Here is a 21,765-nt window from a genome sequence, read left to right as displayed (position 1 = left end):
GCAGGGCTTTGAAATGACGCAACCACTGGGAGGGAGGTAAATTAAAAAAGACTTAAACCACGCAGGGTAGCAAGAAGAAAAAGGGGGATGTTGGGGGGAGAAGAGGGCGGGCAGGTGGCCATAAATGGGAGGGGGATGGGGGCAAAGGAGAATCACTGGACAGAGGTAGGGTGGGAGAAGAGAGAAAGGAGATGGGGGGGGGGGGCGCCAACTGATAGTCTGCAGGGGGGCACCAGAGACCCTAGGACCGGCCCTGACTGTAAGCTCACCATGGAGTTTCAAATTTGTTCTCCCTGGTGCCCTGAAAGCCAGACTCCTTCGTGATTCTCAAGGACTAGATTTGGGAACCACCTCCAGCTGTGGAGACTGAGGTTTGTCAGAATCTGAAGGCCTCCCAAATTAGAGCATGATATGAAGTTAACCAAATAATGTAGTTAGAAATAGGCGTGTTTAATGGGGCTGTTCCTTTTCTGAGAGGCTGAAATGGCCTGTGCTCGTTTGAGATCCGCCTTCAATTGTTTGTGTTTTTTCCCCAGCTGCAGGCCTACGAGTTTGAGTTTGGTGCCATGTATGCTCGTATGCTCTGCCTCTTTACGGTCACTATGGCCTACAGCATCACCTGCCCAATCATTGTCCCCTTCGGTAAGTCAGTGTCTAATCCTGGGTGTCAGCTTCATAGTCCTATTATGTCCCCTTTTGCTGGGGAAAAAAATAAATATGAATTAAACCTGGCAAGATGATACTAACTAGAAAGTAGAGGATAGAAATAGTATGTAACACACTCCTTTAGACTCACGGAAGGTGACTCTGCTAGCCCAAGAGTATTTCTGATGAGTAGTTTTAGCGTATCTGGCAAGGTTCCTGTATGCCGCCCCAACATCATCAAGACTAAACAATGAGGGGACTGGGTGGGGGGTGGTTGAATTGATAAAGCAAGCTAAATGGCCAGCAGGTACGGAAGGAGATTTGTGGTTCGGTATCAGGACTACAAGTCAGTGGAGTGGACATTCTAGATCATGGCACTTGTATGACTTTGTTTTCTTGGGCCAATTTCAGCATGATTCCCTGGAAGCATTAAGGTGTAGTACACAGAAATGTACTGTCTATCCCAGAAACAGTTGCATGTGTCATTCTGACCTGTTAATTATACTGAGCATTAGGATCGTGTTTGTATGAAAGTGCTATGCAATTCTAAATTGTCATTGTGTGTGTGATTGGTGGCTCGGTGGCATGCTGCAGGAATGTCCCAAGCCAGAATTGCACCCCTGTTCCTCCCACTGCACCACAGACAATGGACAGGGAGCCAGTTTTGTGCCCTCGCCTCCCTTGCACAACTCTTGGGATGGCCCTGACATGCTGCCAGGTAGGGAAGACTTAGGTTCAGGTTCTGCTTCTCACTTTGGCAAGGGCTGAGGATGTAGCAGGGAGGGTGGGGGAAAGGAGTCTCTTCCCTTTCTCAACAGTGACACCTAGTGGCTAGATGCAAAGTCCATGCTTTCTAGGTTTTGGAGAGAGCTGTGATCTCTGGTCAGTAGCTGGGGAAGAAGATATAAGGAGGAGAAAAATCTCCAGGTACTTATGAATGACAAGTTATGCTGTCATTGCCTAATAGAGACTTTTTCCAAATGAGTTTGGAAGCTCAAGAAGCAGTAAGATGGTTCCAGATCCCCCCCCTCCCAAAAAAACCATTACAGAGACGGTTTGGACTCCTTTTTCTGTCATGTTTGTAATAAGTTGACTGGTGTTAGGCGGGCTTTGTTAGGTGGGGATGGATGCAGTAGGATGTTTTGATTTTTGTTCCTTGAACTTTGCTCTGTGTTGATCTTGCACCACAGGACTAGGAATATGGAGGGGGAGTACTTTTGGAATTGGGTTTTCTGTTTATCTCGGGAGGGGGGGTGTTTAAATTCAGAATTGCTTTGTTTTTCAACATTGTGTTTGAAGTAAAGAGTTGCACGGGGACAGGAATTTCACCCATCCCCGCTGGAATTTAACCCATCTCTGCCCATCCTTGCAAGTAATCTCCATCCCTGCTTGTCCCCTGCACTAAAATAACCCGACTTGTGGTAAAATAACCCAACCTATGCCATCGTTCTGGAAGAACTTAAATGCTCAGAATTGGTGTCTGCAGCCACCTTGAGTGGAGGAGTAGCCTAACTGTTAGCGCAGCGGCCTTAGAAACAGGTTTTGGTCCCACTGCATCTCCTTGTGATTCTGCGCAAGTCCATTGCCTCAGGTACAAAATAAGTACCTGCATATATTATGTAAACCACTTTGATTGTAACCACTGAAAGGCAGTATATTAAATCTCATCCCCCTTTGCCAGCTCCATTACCAACACCACATATTCCCCTCTTGCCCACACTTTACGTTTCAGATGCCTTAATTTACTACTACATTGCACTACAGCACAAAAGGATCTCCCCTAAAAGAACTTCCTTGTGCATAATGAGACCTAGGGCCGATGTGCAGCTGCCGAGACTCATATCTGCTCAATTAACTGGTCAAAGGAACTGCATGACAGATAAATTTCTTGTTAAAACTAGATTCCCAACACATGTTCAGAGGAAACTCTCCGGGTGCTCCGAGGATGGGAACTACCACCACTGTCGGCTCATCCTCAGTTTCCTCACACACTCACCCACGTCCTGTTTGAAGGGATTGGGTGTAAAGAGCGACATAACGCCCTGCTACTACTACTGGTAGTGATCCACAGACTCTGAGAGGATCTTTTACACTGGAGAGGAGAAGTGCAGGGCAGATGTGCACTTTACTCTTCCCAGTCCAAATCTCTCAGGTGAGCTGCTCTACCGCTTCCTCCTCCTGCCACTTCCACACTGAATGGACAGTCCAGTGTCCACCTGAGGAATCGTCACGGCAAGCTGTTGCATGGAGCGGAAACTGAAGATGGTGCTGCATCGGGGTGGGTTTGGGAGGTTGCATTCGCCAGTCACTACACACACACACGCCTGGCATTTGGCGAATGCAGTCTCCCAGTCCTGCCCCCTGACACAGTTTTCTTTGCATTAGTGGAGTAGGATAGGTAGGCTGGCATGGTGCTACACCACCACCTCGAGGCCATCCCTTTGGGATTCCCACAAACCCTGTTCCCGTGCAGCTCTCTAGTTTGAACCATGTGTGTGTTGTTTTATGTTCTTCCTTGCTTATATATACAGTGCCTGGAGTGCACTTAGATTAAGTGCTGAAGTTTTATCTTGCACATAACTGGAGCATCCCATAACCGATGTGACCCCAGTGTAGCTCCATTTATTTATTAAAGGACAGTAGACAAGTTTGTAAAAACATCATGTAACAGTAGTGAAGCCACCGCAGCAACAGCTATTAATTAATAGGGCAGTAGCGGCACATCAATGAGATGAGATCAGGTGGACTCCAGTCAAGTGTGTGCATATAAGCAGAGCATGTGGTTACAGCTGGTGATAGCTCATTACATTACACTAGACACTTCTATCCCACACTAGCCTCATGAGTTCATTGTGGCTTACAAAATGAGAAACCAGGCAATCGCCAGGAAATTGACAAACAAAAGTATCACAGCAACATACTTGTTAAATAAGAGTCTTTATTAGCTAGAAATCTGCCTCTTCTGAACTGATACTATCCCTCCATCCCTCTCCAGGCCTGCTGTATGTGTTACTGAAACACTTGGTGGATCGTCACAATCTGTACTATGCATACCTGCCGGCAAAGCTGGACAAGCACATCCACTTTGGAGCGGTGAACCAGGCTCTTGCAGCTCCCATCCTTTGCCTTTTCTGGCTTTATTTCTTCTCCATACTACGAATGGGTAAGTGCAGCTCAGCCCAAGGTGTCCAGGCCAGGATAGAGCTGTGAGCAGAACACTCACTGCCGTTAGCAAAAGGAGTAACTGCTAATTGTAACGCTCAGCTGCTTCTAGCACTGTATACCCAAAAGATGCACATCATCCCATCAAAATGGCTGGAAGCAATTTACAATAAAATAAATAGCATATTAAAATCAGCCATACAAAATAAACGCCCAATAACTCTTCTCCCCCCCTGCCCCCAACATCCCTCCCCCAGCATTCAACCAGATCCCCAGAAAACCTTATAAACCCCTTCTGGCCATGCCCAATACCAACCAGATCACGAAGGAGTAAAAGGGGCACGCAAGGAGGACAAGGCCAAAGCGGAGAAACTGAATGAATTCTTTGCTTCAGTCTTTACGAAGGAAGATGTGAGAGATCTGCCTGTACGGAAATGGTTTTCAAGGGTGATGATGCGGAGAAACTGAAAGAAATGTTCCGTTCAGCCTCAGTCTGTGCTCTTGTGACCAAAGTGATTTTAAAAAATGCTGGATCTGTAGCTCAGTGTGTGTAGCGATGCTCTCTTTCTTGAATTTGTTCTCATTCTCAACTCATTATGTGTTTCGCACTGTAGGCGTCTTCAGGAGAACTTAGTTCTATCACACCTGAGAGCCGCTTTCACAAAATGATCCTCTCTAATAAGCCTCAGCAACAGGTTTTACTGAGCACTCAAATAATAAGTTAGATAATAGAACACACATGAGTCACAGCAGTAAAAAAACCCCAATAAAAATAGAAAACATACAGATAGTACAACGGTTTCTTAAACAAATTAGTCAATAAATCAAAACTATTCTCCCTCTCCACCCATTTTCTCACTTTAAAGAACCTTAAAGCAGTAACAGGAGAGCTTGGACACTTATAGCCCCTCCATGCTTGACTGAGCCAAAGGAAGTATATCTCTGTCCCTTAAAACTGCAACACTATTGAAATACTCTTCCCCCCCCCCCCCCCCCGCCCAAACCCAACCCAGCTGGAAGTATCATCACTGCTCCTCCCCCCAGTTCATTGAGAATCTGATTCCTTGACCTAGGAGATAGCCAGTGGTATACATCCAGAAATCTCTTCTTTGCCTTAAGCCACATTGAGCCTGCAAAAAGGTGAGATAATGTGGGGTACAAATGTAATAAATAAATAAATACATTTGATTCCCTGCAAGTCCATATTAGTAAGTCATGAATGGTATTTCTCCAGTATCCAAGGCTTGGTGGCATGTCATCCACCCAATGCTTTAAAACATATGCATTGCCTTTCAAATTTGATGAGAGCATGGTGGCAGAAGACCCAGACCCAGTGTGTATAACATACTCCAAGGACAAGCAGGCCATATTCTCACGTGGGTACTTTTAAAAATCGTATATGACTGTACGTGCATGAGTGCCTTGCCATGAGAGCTCAGGACCTTCAGTCTTAATCCGCAGTGAGGAGAGAACGCGTTGTCCACTGCTCCTCACGGTGTCTGGTGTGTGAGTTGATTTTTGGAGCTTAAGCATTCCTTTCTTGCGGGGGGGGGGGGGGGTGCCACTGGGGAGGGAAGAGGGGAAACGCTGACTGCTAAAAATTATGAACAATCTGTTTTGTTTTTTTTCTTTTAGGTTTCAAAGCATCCACAACTATTTTTACATTAATTGTTCTGGTCATCACAATCTTCATTTGCCTGTTTTATACTTTCTTTGGCTGTTTCAAGTACCTGAGCCCACTAAACTACAAGGTAACTATCCTGCTGGGGACCTAACTTGAACTGGGGGAAATGCAGCGTGCCACTGGGGTCCATATTCACAGCGATTAAATACTATCCGCTGATATTCACGGCACTTGACCAGATAATGCCACTGACTATCAGCACTAACGGCAAAACTCAGCCGGTGATTGTGTGGTCAGTCTGGGGGCGGAGTCGGCACTTTGCCAGATGCATATACCTAGTTATTCGGTGTTGATTCACGGACATAATGCCAGTGGCGATGAAAAATTGCAGACCATCACCAGCTGAATATTTACCTTCACTGGGTTGTTTTTATTATTATGGTTAGCATGTACCTTATTTAGACCTCCCCATTGTTAGCACTCGAGGGCTGTAAGCTCTGCTTCCGTCTTTGCTGTGTGGTGCTATCAACAGACAAGGTTTACGTTTGATGCATCCTAGTGTTTGCACCACCGACAAAGCCTTCCTTGTTTATTAAAAAAAAAAAGACATGTTCTTCGGGCTGTTCTACAAAGGCCTTGGGCCAGATGCACTAAACTTAACAAGCCATTAACGAGAAAGTAGTAAACCGTGGCATGCACTAAATGCTTCTCCAAGCCATTTTCCAATCACGGTAGCAGCTAACGAAAACGGAATGCAGATGAGCAAATTAGTACCCCAATGTGTATAAATCGTATTGTAATGAGATGCACTACCGTTTTCCGATTGCCTAACCGTAGAAAATCTAACGGGAGATCTGTACCTCTCGTTGGGGCTGCGCAGCCTCTAAAAACTTCTATAAATGTAACAAAATAAAAAATCGGGAGAAAAACGTCCAAGTGCTCGTCAGGGACGCCCTTTATGGACGTCCTTCACTGCCTAGCCACGTCCAAGTACTCATCATGGCTGTTCTAAAGCGCCTAACATGGACGGCCTTCACTGAAACATTAAAAAAAAAATAGGAGGGCCCTGACGTGCAATTGGACTTTTTTCCCCAGATTTTTTTGTGATGGGTGTTCTGCGAGAACGTCCAAATAAAAAACTATTTGGATGTCCCTTTCGATTATGCCCCCTCCAGGTCTCTCTCCGCCAGTCACAGCGTGTTTAGCTGTCACAGGTGTCAGCTAAACGCGCTGTGATTGGCGGAGAGAGACCTGGAGGGGGGCATAATCGAAATGGACGTCCAAATAGTTTTTTTGGACGTCTTCACACGTCCCGATGCCGGCGGTGGTAATTTGGGGCAACTCTCACCCCCCCATCGCCCCCAGAGCCACACGTTCCCAGGGAGGAGGATCTGCACGGTCAGCCACAATCCACCCCCTTCTTCCAAGAGTGGGGTGGCAGGGATCATCGGCTGTACTGGTGGCTGCAGCTTGCGCTCCGGCCCACGGATCTGACAAGTGCTCGTCAGGGACGTCCTTTTTGGACATCTTTGGCATGCGCAGAGCAGCCAGCATAACGCTTGGCTGTTCTGCGCGTGTTCGACCAGCCAACTGGTTTCCGAGGGAATAGAGAACGCAAGTAAGCTACAATGAGCAGCTCATTTGCATTCCATTTCCTTGATGCATAGCCGTTCCCTACCAATTTGCTATGGAATCGGTAAGGGACCGGCTCTTCCGAGGACTTTAGTGCATCTAGCCCCTTGTCTCTTGCTGAGTGCCGCTTGAGGCACTGTTTGTACAGCTGGTGGAGGAGCAGTAGGGTGAAAGAGTAGAGGTCCTTTATCCAGACTCTCAGGTGTGACCAGTTCAGTCACTCTGTCGGCACCTAACCACTTTACCTCTATTCAGGAAATCTTGACTGCCCCAACTTGACATTTCATCCTTTAGATTGTAAGCTCCTTCGAGCAGGGACTGTCCTTCTTTGTTAAACTGTTCAGCGCTGCGTAACCCTAGTAGCGCTCTAGAAATGTTAAGTAGTAGTAGTTTTGTGAAGACTTAAGCTGCTGTTGGCGAGGGAGGGAGGACTACGTAGTGGAACATGGCTTCCAGGTGTGCAGCTGTCATAAACGTTCCCACCCCATTTCACCGGCCTGTGTGTGAGTGTGGAGGAGTAGCACAGGGGTTCAAATCCCACCGATGCTTCTTGGACAAGTCACTTAATCTTCTATTGCCTCAGAAACATGATGGCAGATAAGGGCCAAATTGCCCGTCCTCAGTAACCACTAACTCCTCCTTTCCTGCCTATCCCATGCTTTCCTAAATTCAGGCACAGTCCTTATCTCCATGACTCTACTGGGAGGTTATTCCACGCATCCACTACCCTTTCCGTGAAAGATTACTCCTGAGCCCTATTACCTGCTGTATGTACTCTCATTCCAGAGTTTTCCTTCATTTGAAAAGTCTCACCTCCTGTACATTAATGCCACAGAGGTATTTAAATGTCTTCATCGTATCCCCTCTCTAAGCCTGTTTCTATGTGTTTTATGACAGAGAGCGCTGCCCTCTGGACTGACTCCATCCTGTTCATATCCTTCTGTAGGTGCGGTCTCCAGAATTGCACACAGTACTCTAAATGGGGCCTCACCAGAGACTTGTACAAGGGCGCTTCCTTTTTCCTGCTGGTTATCCCTTTCCCTGTGCACCCGAGTATCCTTCTGGCTTTGACCGTAGCCTTTTCTACCTGTTTGGCCACTTTAAGATCATCTGATACAATCACCCCCAAGTCCTGCTCTTCCTTTGTACACAGAAGTACTTCATCCCCTATACTGTACCATTCCCTTGGAGTTTTGTAACCCAAGTACATGACCCTGCATTTTTAAGGTACAAGGTTTGGGCATGTTCCTGGAGGGAAAGTCCATAGTCTGTTATTGAGATGGACATGGGGGAAACCACTGCCAGGCCTACCCATAGCTACACCCCTGCCCCCTAGAGTTTTCTGCTGTTTTTTTCAGCAACCGCTTTGAATTTAACAAGAAATTTTATGTATTTATTTAGTCGTCATATTAGTATTAAACAGCGTTAATTATCTTAAGCTATGTTGATGTTACTGACATTTTAGCATTACTACTTGGCGATCTTTGCGCGTTAAAATAACATCATTCAAATGACACAATTAGTAATGTGTGAGAAATCTGCAGTCATGCCAACAAATTTTCTTCACAGTGCTTAGCTTCCAGTTCTTGAGATGATACGCAGTGACCGTCACCTTGGCTCCGAAACCTTGTTCACGTAGTGTCTGCATTCTTAATTTGTCCACTACTCACATTTTGCCCATGATTGCCATTCTGATCCGAAATGCTTTTAAACAAATTATCTGTAAATTATTATATTATGAAATACAAAATTTTCAAATTCAAATTATTGATTACAAAAGTCTGTGTCACTGTGATGACATTAACAGTAAGCTGGTACCCAGTTTTCTTTTCAAATTGTAGTTTTACAGTGCAGACATTTTTGAATGCATGAAAATTGCTGTGTAGTCACGCTAAAGTCTGTAACTTGCTGTGTTTAAAGATAATCTCATTCCACTCGGCACATAAATGTAGATAGTAACAACAAATAAAACTGTAAAAATTCACTGAAATTCCAGTTGGTTGCTGAGAAAGTAGCAAAGAACTCCAAAGGTTTTTGTTTTTTTTTGCCTCACCCTGTATTTTTGTACGTGGGTGTGTGTGGAGAGAGAGAGAGAATGAATTAAGACACCCACATCCCATAATGAGAGCTATTTCCAAAGGCATTTACCCATTTAAATGGACAGTTTGAAAACTGATCATCTTCTCAGTGGGTAAAGCTCTCAGGCCCTCATGATCAAAAGCAAACTCCGGCGCTAGAGGCTGTTAACACCATACTAGTGCCGGAGTTTGCTGCCGACCCATGATCAGAGCCCTCTAGCACGTGAAACAACGCACTCGAGGGCTCTTAGCACAAGTAGCATGCAAATGCATGCTAAACAGGGCTCTCAGCGCAAGTAGCTTGCAAATGCATGCTAATCAGCGCTTAACGCATTCATCCCCAATGATCAGCGGCCAGTGCGCCAAAGATTGGGTCGCTGGCCGTAGCAAAATCTACGCCAGTTCCGAGCTGGCGTTAAGGTTTGCGCCGATCATTGGGGGGGAATGGTGAGCCCTGTCCAGCATGCAGTTGCATGCTGGCAGTCTCCCGTTCCCCCTCAAAGCAAACGCGAACAGTGGGTTGGAGGTCCTGTGGACCTCCGGTCCCACCGACGATCTCACCCCCCCAAGTTCAGGGAGGGCTAGAGATCCGATGGGTCTCCAGACCCCGAACCCCCAGAAAATATCAAGTGGCCGCCGCCGCCGCCGGCCAAACCCCCTCCCACCCAGCGAGCGACCGGGGGGGGGGGGGCTGGTGGTCCAGGAGGAGTAGTGACAACTCCCCTCCCGGCCCCCCTACCCTCTCCCACCCAGCGTGCGAAGCCACCCCAACTCCACCCCCCCCCCCAAGTGATTCCCTTACGTGGTTTGTAGCCCCACCGAGCGTATCCCAGGATGTCGTCCACTGGAAGAGGAGGGAGGCAGGCTGCGTCCCTCCTCCAACTAAAGGTAGGGGGGGCCGGGAGGGGGGTTGTCACCACTTCTACTCACGCTAGACCACCAGGGATTGCTATACGCTGGGGGGGGGGGGAGTTGGGGTTTCTTCGCTCGCTGGGTGGGAGAGGGTAGGGAGGCCGGGAGGGGGGTTGTCACTAGTCCTCCTGGACCACCAGGGATTGGTACAACAACGCGGGGGGGGGGGGGGAATTGGGGTGAACTTCCAGCCCCCCTCCCCCCCCCGGTCGCTCGCTGGGTGGGAGGGGGTTTGGCTGGCGGTGGCGGCCACTTGATATTTTCTGGGGGTTCGGGGGGGCTGGAGACACACCGGATTTCCAGCCCTCCCTGAACTTGGGGGGATGAGATTGTCGGGGGGACCGGAGGTCGGCCGGATCTCCAGCCCCCGTTTTTGCCTTGCTTGGGGCAGAGGTAGTCAGGGCTTGGTGGTCCCATGGACCTCCAGCCCCTGTGTTTGACAGGTTTGGGCTTTTGACAGCCCAGACCTATCAAACAAGTGCGGGAGAATTGTGCTGAGCGCATGCTCAGGTACAATTCTCCCGCACTTCTACCCCTTGATCAGAGATAATAGCGCTGCTTAAATTTGCATGCATTATCTCTGATCATCGATGCAGAAAAGCCCTGCTCTGTTCCAGCACTATTTTTAGAGCTTTGTTTGGAACAGCGCGGGGCTTTGGAACATGAGGGCCTTAGAATCTATGGCTTCTCTTTCACTATAGCTCCTTTTTCCTGCCACCCTTCCCTGGCCTTGTACAACCTGCTGCCTGGTCTGATGCCTAATAGTTAGCCATCTGTGTGTGTGTGACCCACCCCCAGGAGGAGAGGAGCAGGGGATATGTGGTTGTAAAGAGCAGCGGGAAACAGCCTGAAGTGGGTTAGTAGATAGTCAGTTTTATTTTTTAATTTATTTATTTGTGGCATTTATATCCCACATTGTCCCACACAAGTTCGAGTTCAATGTGGCTTACAATAAACAGTGGAGGATACATAACAGTTATGAGTAACAAGGCAAATTCTAACCTAAGCTGCTCCTCTTGTAGCTGTATTGTAGTACTTTACAATTGTGGGTGACATTTCAGTCTAGTCCTTTTATTCTTTGATATAGCTAAATTGCAAAATCTCTCTCATGGCTAACTATTCTAGCTTACTCATTCCATGTCACATGAATCGTTTTATCCTTGCCTTCTACAGATTGAAGAGCCATCAAGTAAAACAGAGGCTGGGCAAGATGGGGGACCAGCTCCCAAATCTGTTGTAAGTACTTCAAGAGAGAATTCTAAGTCTTGGGATGCTTTGTAGATTTGAGTTTTAAGGCAACTTCACTGGTTACCGGTGAAGTATAGAGTGCAGTTTAAAGTTCTGACCCTTATTCGTTGGGTGGTTCATAATAAAATGCCATGGTTTTTTGGAACAATTTTAAATCTGTATTTTTCTAGGAGGCCATTACAATCTGACTTCACTAAATGTCTAGATTTACGGTTACTGTCTTCTGTACATTATGCTGTTACTCAAGCTTCAGCATTTTCTATTGCGGGAACACTTATGTGGAATGCCTTGCCTGATCTCTTGCATGTAAATACCAATATTTGGCAATTTAAGATGTTTTAAACACAGCTCTTTGTCCAAGCTTTTGTTTGATGGGCAGTGTATTAATGGAGGGACATGATTTTGTTATCTGTTTTGATGGTAGATAATTTATTTTTGTAGTCTTTGTGTGTTTTATTACGTATGTTTTATGGTACCCTCTTATAAGCAGGTTAGAAACGTTTAAAATTAATAAATCCCTCTCATAATTAAAATACTGTATAGAGAAGAAATGACAGAAAAAGGGACAATGAGAAGATCATTTCTGTCACCTTAGTCGCCACTATTTCCTGGGAGCTTTTTCTAATTGGAACTTGGGACAAGGGCCAAGGAGACAAGGAAGAGTAGCCTAGTGGTTAGTGCAGCAGACTTTGATCCTGGGGAACTGGGTTCGATTCCCACTGCAGCTCCTTGTGACTCTGGGCAAGTCACTTAACCCTCCATTACCCCAAGTACAAAAGTACCTGTATATACCCTGGCCTCTTTCTCCTCCTTTCCTGATATCACTGAGAAGGAAACTGCCCGCCTTCTTTCCTCCTCGAAATGCACCACTTGTTCCTCTGATCCCATCCCCACCAACTTAACACCATCTCTCATACTGTCACCCCCTCCATCTGTCATATCCTCAACCTCTCTCTCTCTCCACTGCAACTGTCCCTGACACCTTCAAGCACGCCATAGTCACACCTCTCCTCAAAAAAACATCACTTGACCCTACCTGTCCCTCCAACTACCACCCTATCTCCCTCCTACCCTTCCTCTCCAAAATACTTGAGCGCGCTGTTCACAGCCGCTGCCTTGATTTTCTCTCCTCTCAGGCCATCCTTGATCAGCTTCAATGTGGTTTTCGCCCTCTACACTTGACAGAAACAGCACTCTCTAAAGTCTGTAATGACCTATTCCTTGCCAAATCCAGAGGCCACTACTCCATCCTCCTCGATCTATCCGCCACTTTTGACACTGTCAATCATGATTTACTTCTTGCCACACTGTCCTCATTTGGGTTCCAGGGCTCTGTCCTCTCCTGGTTCTCCTCTTATCTCTCCCACCGTACCTTCAGAGTACACTCTCATGGTTCTTCCTCCACCCCCATCCCGCTCTCTGTTGGAGTTCCTCAGGGATCTGTCCTTGGACCCCTTCTTTTTTCAATCTACACCTCTTCCTTGGGCTCCCTGATCTCATCTCATGGTTTCCAATATCATCTTTATGCTGACAACACCCAGCTTTATCTCTCCACACCAGACATCACTGCCAAAACCCAGGCCAAAGTATCGGCTTGCTTATCTGATGACATTGCTGCCTGGATGTCCAACCGCCACCTGAAACTGAACATGGCCAAGACTGAGCTTATTGTCTTCCCACCCAAATCCACTTCCCCTCTCCCTCCACTCTCTCAGTTGATAACACCCTCATCGTCCCCGTCTCATCTGCCCGCAACCTCGGAGTCATCTTCGACTCCTCCGTCTCATTCTCTGCGCATATCCAGCAGACAGCCAAGACCTGTCGCTTCTTTCTCTTTAACATCAGCAAAATTCGCCCTTTCCTCTCTGAGCACACCACCCGAACTCTCATCCACGCTCTCATTACCTCTCGCCTTGACTACTGTAACCTACTTCTCACTGGCCTCCCACTTAACCATCTATCCCCCCTTCAATCCGTTCAGAACTCTTCTGCACGTCTTATATTCCGCCTGACCCGATATACTCATATCACCCCTCTCCTCAGGTCACTTCACTGGCTTCCGATCAGATACCGCATACAGTTCAAGCTTCTCCTTCTTACCTACAAATGCACTCAGTCTGCAGCCCCTCATTACCTCTCTACCCTCATCTCCCCTTACGTTCCCGCCTGAAACCTCCGCTCACAGGACAAATCCCTCCTCTCAGTACCCTTCTCCACCACCGCCAACTCCAGGCTCAGCCCATTCTGCCTCGCCTCACCCTATGCTTGGAATAAACTTCCTGAGCCCTTACGCCAAGCCCTCTCCCTACCCATCTTCAAATCTTTGCTCAAAGCCCACCTCTTCAATGTTGCTTTCGGCACCTAACCTTTATACCTATTCAGGAAATCTAGACTGCCCCTATTTGTCTGTCTGTACATTTGTCCTTTAGATTGTAAGCTCTTTGAGCAGGGACTGTCCTTCTGTGTTAAATTGTACAGCGCTGCGTAACCCTAGTAGCGCTTTAGAAATGTTAAGTAGTAGTAGAATGTAGTTGCAAAAACCACAGAGAGGCAGTATATCAAGTCCCAATCCCTTTCCCTTTAGTTTCAGAGCTGCTGTCTGAAAGGGCTTAGGTTCACTTTGCAGCTCAGGTCTTTCATCACCCAGATGAACTGGGGATGCTGCAGATGGTGTGATAGTCATCATACAAGGATGATTTAGAGCCTGCCTTCTGACAGGAGCCTGATGCATGGCTTCTGGCCAAGGACTATTCCTGCAACACCTGGACAAAGGTAAGTTGGGAGAAGTATTAAAACAAGCGAAAAATTCCTGGAGATAATAGGTGAAGGGTTAGGGTACCACAGTCCTGATCTTGCTGGAAGTAAAAGTACCAGGAGAAAGAGTGCTGAGAAGACGAAAGGAATAGGCCTTGGGCATGCTATTCCAAATCTGTAAAGTCAGTGGAGAGATTGCTCAGAGATGATACTAGTGTATGGCTAGTAAATGTTTAAGGGTGCTAGCCTTTTTGACTAGTATACTCCCCATCTCAAACACTGATATGGATCACATCTGAGGGACCTGTGGTATTTTGAAAACTCAAGAACTTTAGTTGGATGATTTTTTTTCTCTTTATTTAAACGGTTTTCAAATGCAACAACAAAGTCTCCTGCAGTAAGCAGTGGAGCTATTCGAGCCACACTGGGTCAGACCAATGGTCCATCTAGCCCACTATCCTGCTTCCAACTGTGACCAATCCAGGTCACAAGTAGTTAGTAGCAACATTCCATACTACCAGTCCCAGGGACAAGCAGTGACTTCCCCCATACCTGTCTCAATAACAGACTATGGACTTTTCCTCCAGGAACTTGTTCAAACCTTTTTTTAAACCCAGATATGCTAACCGCTGTTACCACATCCTCCAGCAACGAGTTCAAGCTTAACTATTCTTTGAGTGAAAAAAAATCTCCTATTTGTTTTAAAGTATTTCTATGCAATTTCACTGAGTGTCCCCTGGTCTTTGTACTTTTTGAATGAGTGAAAAATCGATTCACCTCTACCCGTTCCACACCACTCAGGATTTGGTAGACCTCTATCATATCCCCCCTCAGCTGTCCCTTTTCCAAGCTGAAGAGCCTTAACCTCTTTAGCCTTTCCTCATATGAGAGGAGTTCCATCCCCTCTATCATTTTGGTCGCTCTTCTTTGAACTTTTTCTAACTCCGCTGTATCTGTTTTGAGATACGGCAACCAGAATTTGAACACGATCCTCAAGGTGAGACTGCACCTTGGAGCGATACAGAGGCATTATAATATTTTTGGTCTTATTTTGCAGCCCTCTCCTAATAATCCCTAGCATCCTGTTTGCTTTTTTGACCGCTGCTGCACACTGAGCAGAAGATTTCAGCATACCTAGGTCTTTTTCTTGAGTGCTGACTCCTAAAGTGGACCCTAGCATCAGATAACTGTGATTCAGATTATTCTTCCCAATGTGCATCACTTTGCATTTGTCTACATTAAATTTCATCTGCCGTTTGGATGCCCAGTCTTCCAGTTTCCTAAGGTCTTCGTACAATTTTTCACAGTCCGCATGCATTTTGACAACTTTAAATTTGTAGATGTCACTAAACTATTCAATCACCTCACTCATCACTCTGATTTCCAGATCATTTATAAATATGTTAAATAGCACCAGTCCCAGGACTCCCAGTACAGATCCCTGTAGCACTCCACTCACTATTCACCCTCCTCCATTGAGAAAAATGGCCATTTAACCCTACCCTCTGTTTTCTGTCCAATAAGCAATTCTTAATTCACAGAAAGATATTGCCTCCTTTCCCATGACTCTTTAATTTTCCCAGGAGTCTCTCATGATGTACTTTGTGAAATGTTTTCTGAAAATCTAGATACACTACATTAACCGGCTCACCTTTATCATCATGTTTATTCACGCCTTCAAAGAAATGAAGAAAATTGGTGAGGCAAGACCTCCCTTGGCTGAATCCATGCTGACTCTGTCCCGTTAAACCATGCTTGTCTATATGTTCTGTAATATTATTCTTTATAATACTTTCCACTATATTTGCCAGCACTGAAGTGGCTTACCTGTGTATAATTTCCTGGATCACCCTAAGAATCCTTTTTAAAAATCTGCGTCACATTGGCCACCCTCCAGTCTTCAGATACTACAGACTATTTTAACGACACAGATCACTAACAGCAGCTCATCATTTTCATGTTTGAGTTCTTTCAATACCCTGGGCTGTATACCATCTGGTCCAGGTGATTTATCACTTTTTGTCTTGTCAGTTTGGCTCAGTACATCTTCCAAGTTCACCGAAATTTCTTTTAGTTCCTTCACATTGTCACTCCTGAAAAACATTTCCAGGCAGCTCTTCCTTCGCCCCGCCCTCTCCCCGTTCCTTCTCCTCCCTCCCTCCGGATCCGTCCCTCACCGACCTGATCTTCGAATCCTTTGTCTGCCCGGCACGCTAGCGCTCTCTCCCCTGCTGGTTCGCGCTTTAAAAATGGCCGCCGAGACTTCCAGAGCCGGCCTCGCGAGACTTAGTCTCGGCGGCCATTTTGAAGCGCGAACCGGCAGGGGAGAGTCAGCGCTAGCGGGCAGGCGAAGAATTCGAAGATCAAGTTGGTGAGGGATGGATCCGGAGGGAGGGAGGAGAACTGGCTCGCTGCGGGGGGGGGGGGGGGAGAAGGAACAGGGAGAGGGTGGGATGAAGAGAGGGCAGGGGAGAGGAGGGTCACTGCTGGACTGGGTGGATAGAGGGAAGGGGAAAGGAGGGCCACTGGGTATGGGGAGAGGAGGGTCACTGCTGGACTGAGTGGATGGTGGGAAGGGGAAAGGAGGGCCACTGGGCATGGGGGCAGGGGAGAGGAGGATCACTGCTGGACTGAGTGGATGGAGGGCAGGGGAAAAGAGGGGCATGGGGACAGGGGAGAGGAGGGTCACTGCTGGACTGGGTGGATGGAGGGCAGGGGAAAGGAGGGCCACTGGGTATGGGGACAGGGGAGAGGAGGGTCACTGCTGGATTGAGTGGATGGAGGGAAGGGGAAAGGAGGGCCACTGGGTATGGGGACAGGGGAGAGGAGGGTCACTGCTGGACTGAGTGGATGGAGGGAAGGGGAAAGGAGGGCCACTGGGCATGGGGGCAGGGGAGAGGAGGGTCACTGCTGGACTGAGTGGATGGAGGGCAGGGGAAAGGAGGGCCACTGGGTATGGGGACAGGGGAGAGGAGGGTCACTGCTGGACTGAGTGGATGGAGGGCAGGGGAAAGGAGGGCCACTGGGTATGGGGACAGGGGAGAGGAGGGTCACTGCTGGATTGAGTGGATGGAGGGAAGGGGAAAGGAGGGCCACTGGGTATGGGGACAGGGGAGAGGAGGGTCACTGCTGGACTGAGTGGATGGAGGGCAGGGGAAAGGAGGGCCACTGGGTATGGGGACAGGGGAGAGGAGGGTCACTGCTGGACATGGGTGGATGGAGGGCCACTGGGCATGGGGGAAGGAGAAAGGAGGGTCGCTGGGTATGGGTGCTTGCAGGGCAAAGGGAGAGAAGGGTCGCTGGACATGGGTGGGTGGAGGGCAGGGGAGAGAAAAGAAATGCTGGACATGGATGGAGGGGAGGAAAGAGTGAGGAAGGAGATGAGATGAGGGAAAAGGAAGAGAGGAGAAAAACTGCACATGGATGAAGAAAATAGGCAGAAGCTGAGGACCAGAAATGAAGAAGAAAGGAGGAAAGGAAAGAAATAAATGGAAAGGAAGCACTGGAAACTGAGTTAAGAGGACAGATAGCAGCAGAATCAGATACTGGACCAGCATGATCAGAAAAACAGTCACCAGACAACAAAGGTAGAAAAGATCATTGTATTTTCATTATAGTGTTTGGAATATGTTCACTTTGAGAATCAGGTGCTCAACATTAAAAGTTTATATTTACTTATTTATACCCCCCCCCCCCCCAGGCTCTCTCCCCGGCTAAAGCCAGCTCTGCAATTTGGGGGGGGGGGCGCAGAGGGGGACCGGGGGGGGGAGAGTCTGTTGTTAAACATTTACCAGCACACCACTGCCTGCCGCCAAACCCACTGTCTCTCCGATTCAGTGGCTAGCCATCGTCAAACGAACACTGGTTATTCCCAAAAAAGCCAGCTCTTGCTCCCTTCCTTCCTCCATATTAGCATAATTTGCATATACATATATGCAAATGAATATGCTAATATGCCAGCCCCTTCCTTTGCCCCCCCCCCCCCCCCCCCCCCCCCCCAAATGAAATAGTCAAACTACGCCTATGCTCTCCGCTATGGCCTTGTCCTCCCTAAGTGTTCCTTTTGTTTCTTCCTGATCTTACAGGCCCACAGATTCCCTCGCAGGTTTCCTGCTTCTGATATACCTGAAAAAAAATGTTACTGAGTTTTCATCAGTGCTTTGCATCTGGCTTGACAGTGCTTATGTTACTTCTTACTTTCTTCATTCAGATCTTTTTTTTTCCATTTTTTGAAGGATGTTCTTTTGGCTCTAATCGTCTCTTTCACTTCACCTTTTAACCAAGCTGGCTGTTTGCTTTTCTTTCCATCTTTGTTAAAATGTGGAATACATCTGGTCTGGGCTTCGATGATGGCATTTTTAAACAGTATCCATACCTGATGTATGGTTCATTTTTTATTTATGATGGTACAGAGTAAAGACATCTAGCCAAATGTGTACTCAAAGATTCAAATATAAAAAAAAGTACATCATAAAAGGAAAGTGAGGTAATCCGTCGTCTTTTTTTTTTTTTACAATTATCCACACCCCATCCCCCTATATATTCATGGGAACAATGTTAATGACGCCAACACTAAACCTTGTGAACAATAGAGAAATGTAAGAAATCAACAAGCAAAACAACACTTGTAGTTCAAAAGACATATTTTTTTATTCATTTATTTTATTTTTATTTGTTCCCCACGCTTTCATCAAACTGTGAACAACTGAAATCTCCAATCTAAATCTTCACTACTGCTTCTGTACTCAATGTATCCCATCCTTCCCCCTCCCCAAACCCATCCCCCAGCTCACCCAATCCCAATCTCATAAAAAATAGTGTGGAAGAGAACAGAAGATCCATTCACAAAGAGACTGCGCAGGAGAAAATCATATTAGGCCCCAAAGCCCTCAAAGGGAATAAAACCACTAAACTGCGCCCTTGTGGATTCAGAGAGTGTATATAGAGTACCCAGATAGAGAGAAAACACTTTCTAGTAACATGAGGTCATGAAATGTATTACGCCAGAGGCAAATCACTTGTTTAAAGGCTCAGAATAACTCATTTGCCTAAAATACCAGCTTTACGAATCAATTGTTGGGCATCTCTACTCTGCAATACAGAGAGTTCATATTTATTAAAAAGAATTCCAAGGGGAGAGATTGGGATGCACAAGCCTAGTAGAATTTTCAAGTATTGAAAAACATCATTCCAAAACGCCTGCACTAAAAAACAGTCCCAGGGAGAGTGGAAGAATGCATTGGCATTGTATACACAAAGGAGTGTCCATACCCCCCATTTAAAAATTTTGAAATTTGGTAAGATGTGCCCTATGTAATATCCTAAATTTGCACTCCCTTAGGTCTGCACTTATCGCCAAAGTGGGAATCCCGGAGGTCAGTGTAAGAAAATCTAAAGAAAGGGTGGGTCTATCTAAATCCTATGCCCAATGCAGTCGGATAAGCTCTTTCAGGGGAGAAAGGGTCGTGAGTGCTTTATAGAGTCCTGAGACTGAAAGCTTATTTCCCTTCACCAAAGTAAAAAATTGTCTCAAACGGTGACTATGCCGAGACCTCAAAGGCACAAGATTTAAATAGTTAATATAATGAGATATTTGGTTATATTCGTAAGCATTATTATCTCTATGCTGATATGCAGTGCCCCCAAACTCAGCAATGAGTCCCCATCAGTCAAAACGTTCCAATCTCTTAATACCCAGATGTTCCTGTGTCCGAAAAATGCTATTTCATTGCCCGGAGTAAACAGCAAAGTACCATGAATTGGTAGCAGATCAGACATATTTGGGTCAATTCTCCAATACCTAGTCATATCTCTCCAGATCTCCCACAGCAGACTTGGCAACAAACTTTCGAAAAGACAGAGGAACAAACAGGCCTTGCAACAAAAAAGAAAAAATGACATGGAGCAAAATAGTCAAGTTCTGTCGTGGAGTATAGGCTGTCGTGGAGTATAATCCTGCCTATCCAGAAACCAGTCGCTCAAATGGCGAAGCACACAAGCTTAATTATAACATCGCAGGTCAGGCAGACCCATACCTCCTTCCCTCCAGGAACCCAACCTTTGTTATAATGGAAGTTTAGACTTCATGCCTCCCCAGCAAAAGCTCCCCAAAAGTTTGTATAGCAGTTTGAAATCTTTCTTAAGAATACGAAGAGGCAATAGTTGTGGAACATAAAGCCATTTTGGGTATTCTAACTAACATGCGAAGTAACTGAATTCTACCGTGCAACATGAGTGGCAGAGATAGCCATGCCATCAACCGCCCAGCCGTTGCCTCCAACAAGTGGGAGATATTTAAATGGAATAATTTAGATACCTGCATAGAAACTTGTATACCCAATTAAGGAAAGGAGTCTCACACCAATTGAGGTGGGAAGCTAAGCCCCCACTTGTTTTGTAACTCCTCCGTAGATGCTAATGCTAGGGATTTAGAGTAATTTAACTTGAAACCAGCAAAGTCACCAAATTCTTGAAACAATTCTAACAATGCAGGCAAGGACTTCAAAGGCTTGGTAAGATGTATCAGCAAATCATCTTCAAAGGTCGAAATGGTGAACTTAAAATTACCTATAGAGACTCCACTGATTTGGTGATGTTGGATCACCTCCTAAATGAGAGGATCCAAAGGTAACACAAACAAGAGGGGTGACAATGGGCATCCCTGTCAAGTACCTCTACGAATACAGAACTGTTTAGAATGCTCCCCATTGACCCACTTGAATGCCACCAACTACCGCCCAATTTCCCTCCTACCCTTTCTCTCCAAGATACTTGAACGCGCCGTTCACAGCCGTTGCCTTGATTTTTCTCTCCTCTCATGCCATCCTCGATCCGCTTCAATCCAGCTTTTACCCCCTACACTCGACAGAAACGGCACTATCTAAAATCTGCAATGACCTATTCCTTGCCAAATCCAAAGGTCACTACTCCATCCTCATCCTCCTCGAACTATCTGCCGCTTTTGACACTGTCAATCACAATTTACTTCTTGCCACACTGTCCTCATTTGGGTTCCAGGGCTCTGTCCTCTCCTGGTTCTCCTCTTATCTCTCCCACCGTACCTTCAGAGTACACTCTCATGGTTCTTACTCCACCCCCATCCCGCTCTCTGTTGGAGTTCCTCAGGGATCTGTCCTTGGACCCCTTCTTTTTTCAATCTACACCTCTTCCCTGATCTCATCTCATGGTTTCCAATATCATCTTTATGCTGACGACACCCAGCTTTATCTCTCCACACCAGACATCACTGCCGAAACCCAGGCCAAAGTATCGGCTTGCTTATCCGACATTGCTGCCTGGATGTCCAACCGCCACCTGAAACTGAACATGACCAAGACTGAGCTTATTGTCTTCCCACCCAAACCCACTTCCCCTCTCCCTCCACTCTCTCAGTTGATAACACCCTCATCGTCCCCGTCTCATCTGCCCGCATCCTCGGAGTCATCTTAGACTCCTCCCTCTCCTCTGCGCATATCCAGCAGGTAGCCAAGACCTGTCACTTCTTCCTCTATAACATTAGCAAAATTCGCCCTTTCCTCTCTGAGCACACCACCTGAACTCTCGTCCACTCTCTCATTACCTCTCGCCTTGACTACTACAACCTACTCCTCACTGGCCTCCCACTTAGCCATCTATCCCCCCTTCAGTCCGTTCAGAACTTGGCTGCACGTCTTATCTTCCGCCTGGACCGATATACTCATATCACCCCTC

At 46.7% G+C, this 21,765-nt stretch overlaps 1 protein-coding gene across 1 annotated transcript in view; it reads left to right on the top strand.

Moving 5' to 3' along the window:
- Nucleotides 1-21,765, top strand: part of LOC115467373 (CSC1-like protein 1) — a 72,227-nt gene that overhangs the window by 37,777 nt on the left and 12,685 nt on the right. Inside the window, 4 exon segments of the mRNA XM_030199245.1 lie at nt 537-642; nt 3,641-3,808; nt 5,443-5,558; nt 11,227-11,289. Coding sequence (XP_030055105.1) covers nt 537-642; nt 3,641-3,808; nt 5,443-5,558; nt 11,227-11,289 — 453 coding nt within the window.

This window comes from Microcaecilia unicolor, chromosome 3 (genome assembly GCF_901765095.1).
Source record: "Microcaecilia unicolor chromosome 3, aMicUni1.1, whole genome shotgun sequence".
NCBI lineage: Eukaryota > Metazoa > Chordata > Amphibia > Gymnophiona > Siphonopidae > Microcaecilia > Microcaecilia unicolor.
This window is presented reverse-complemented; position numbering and strand designations above follow the sequence as displayed.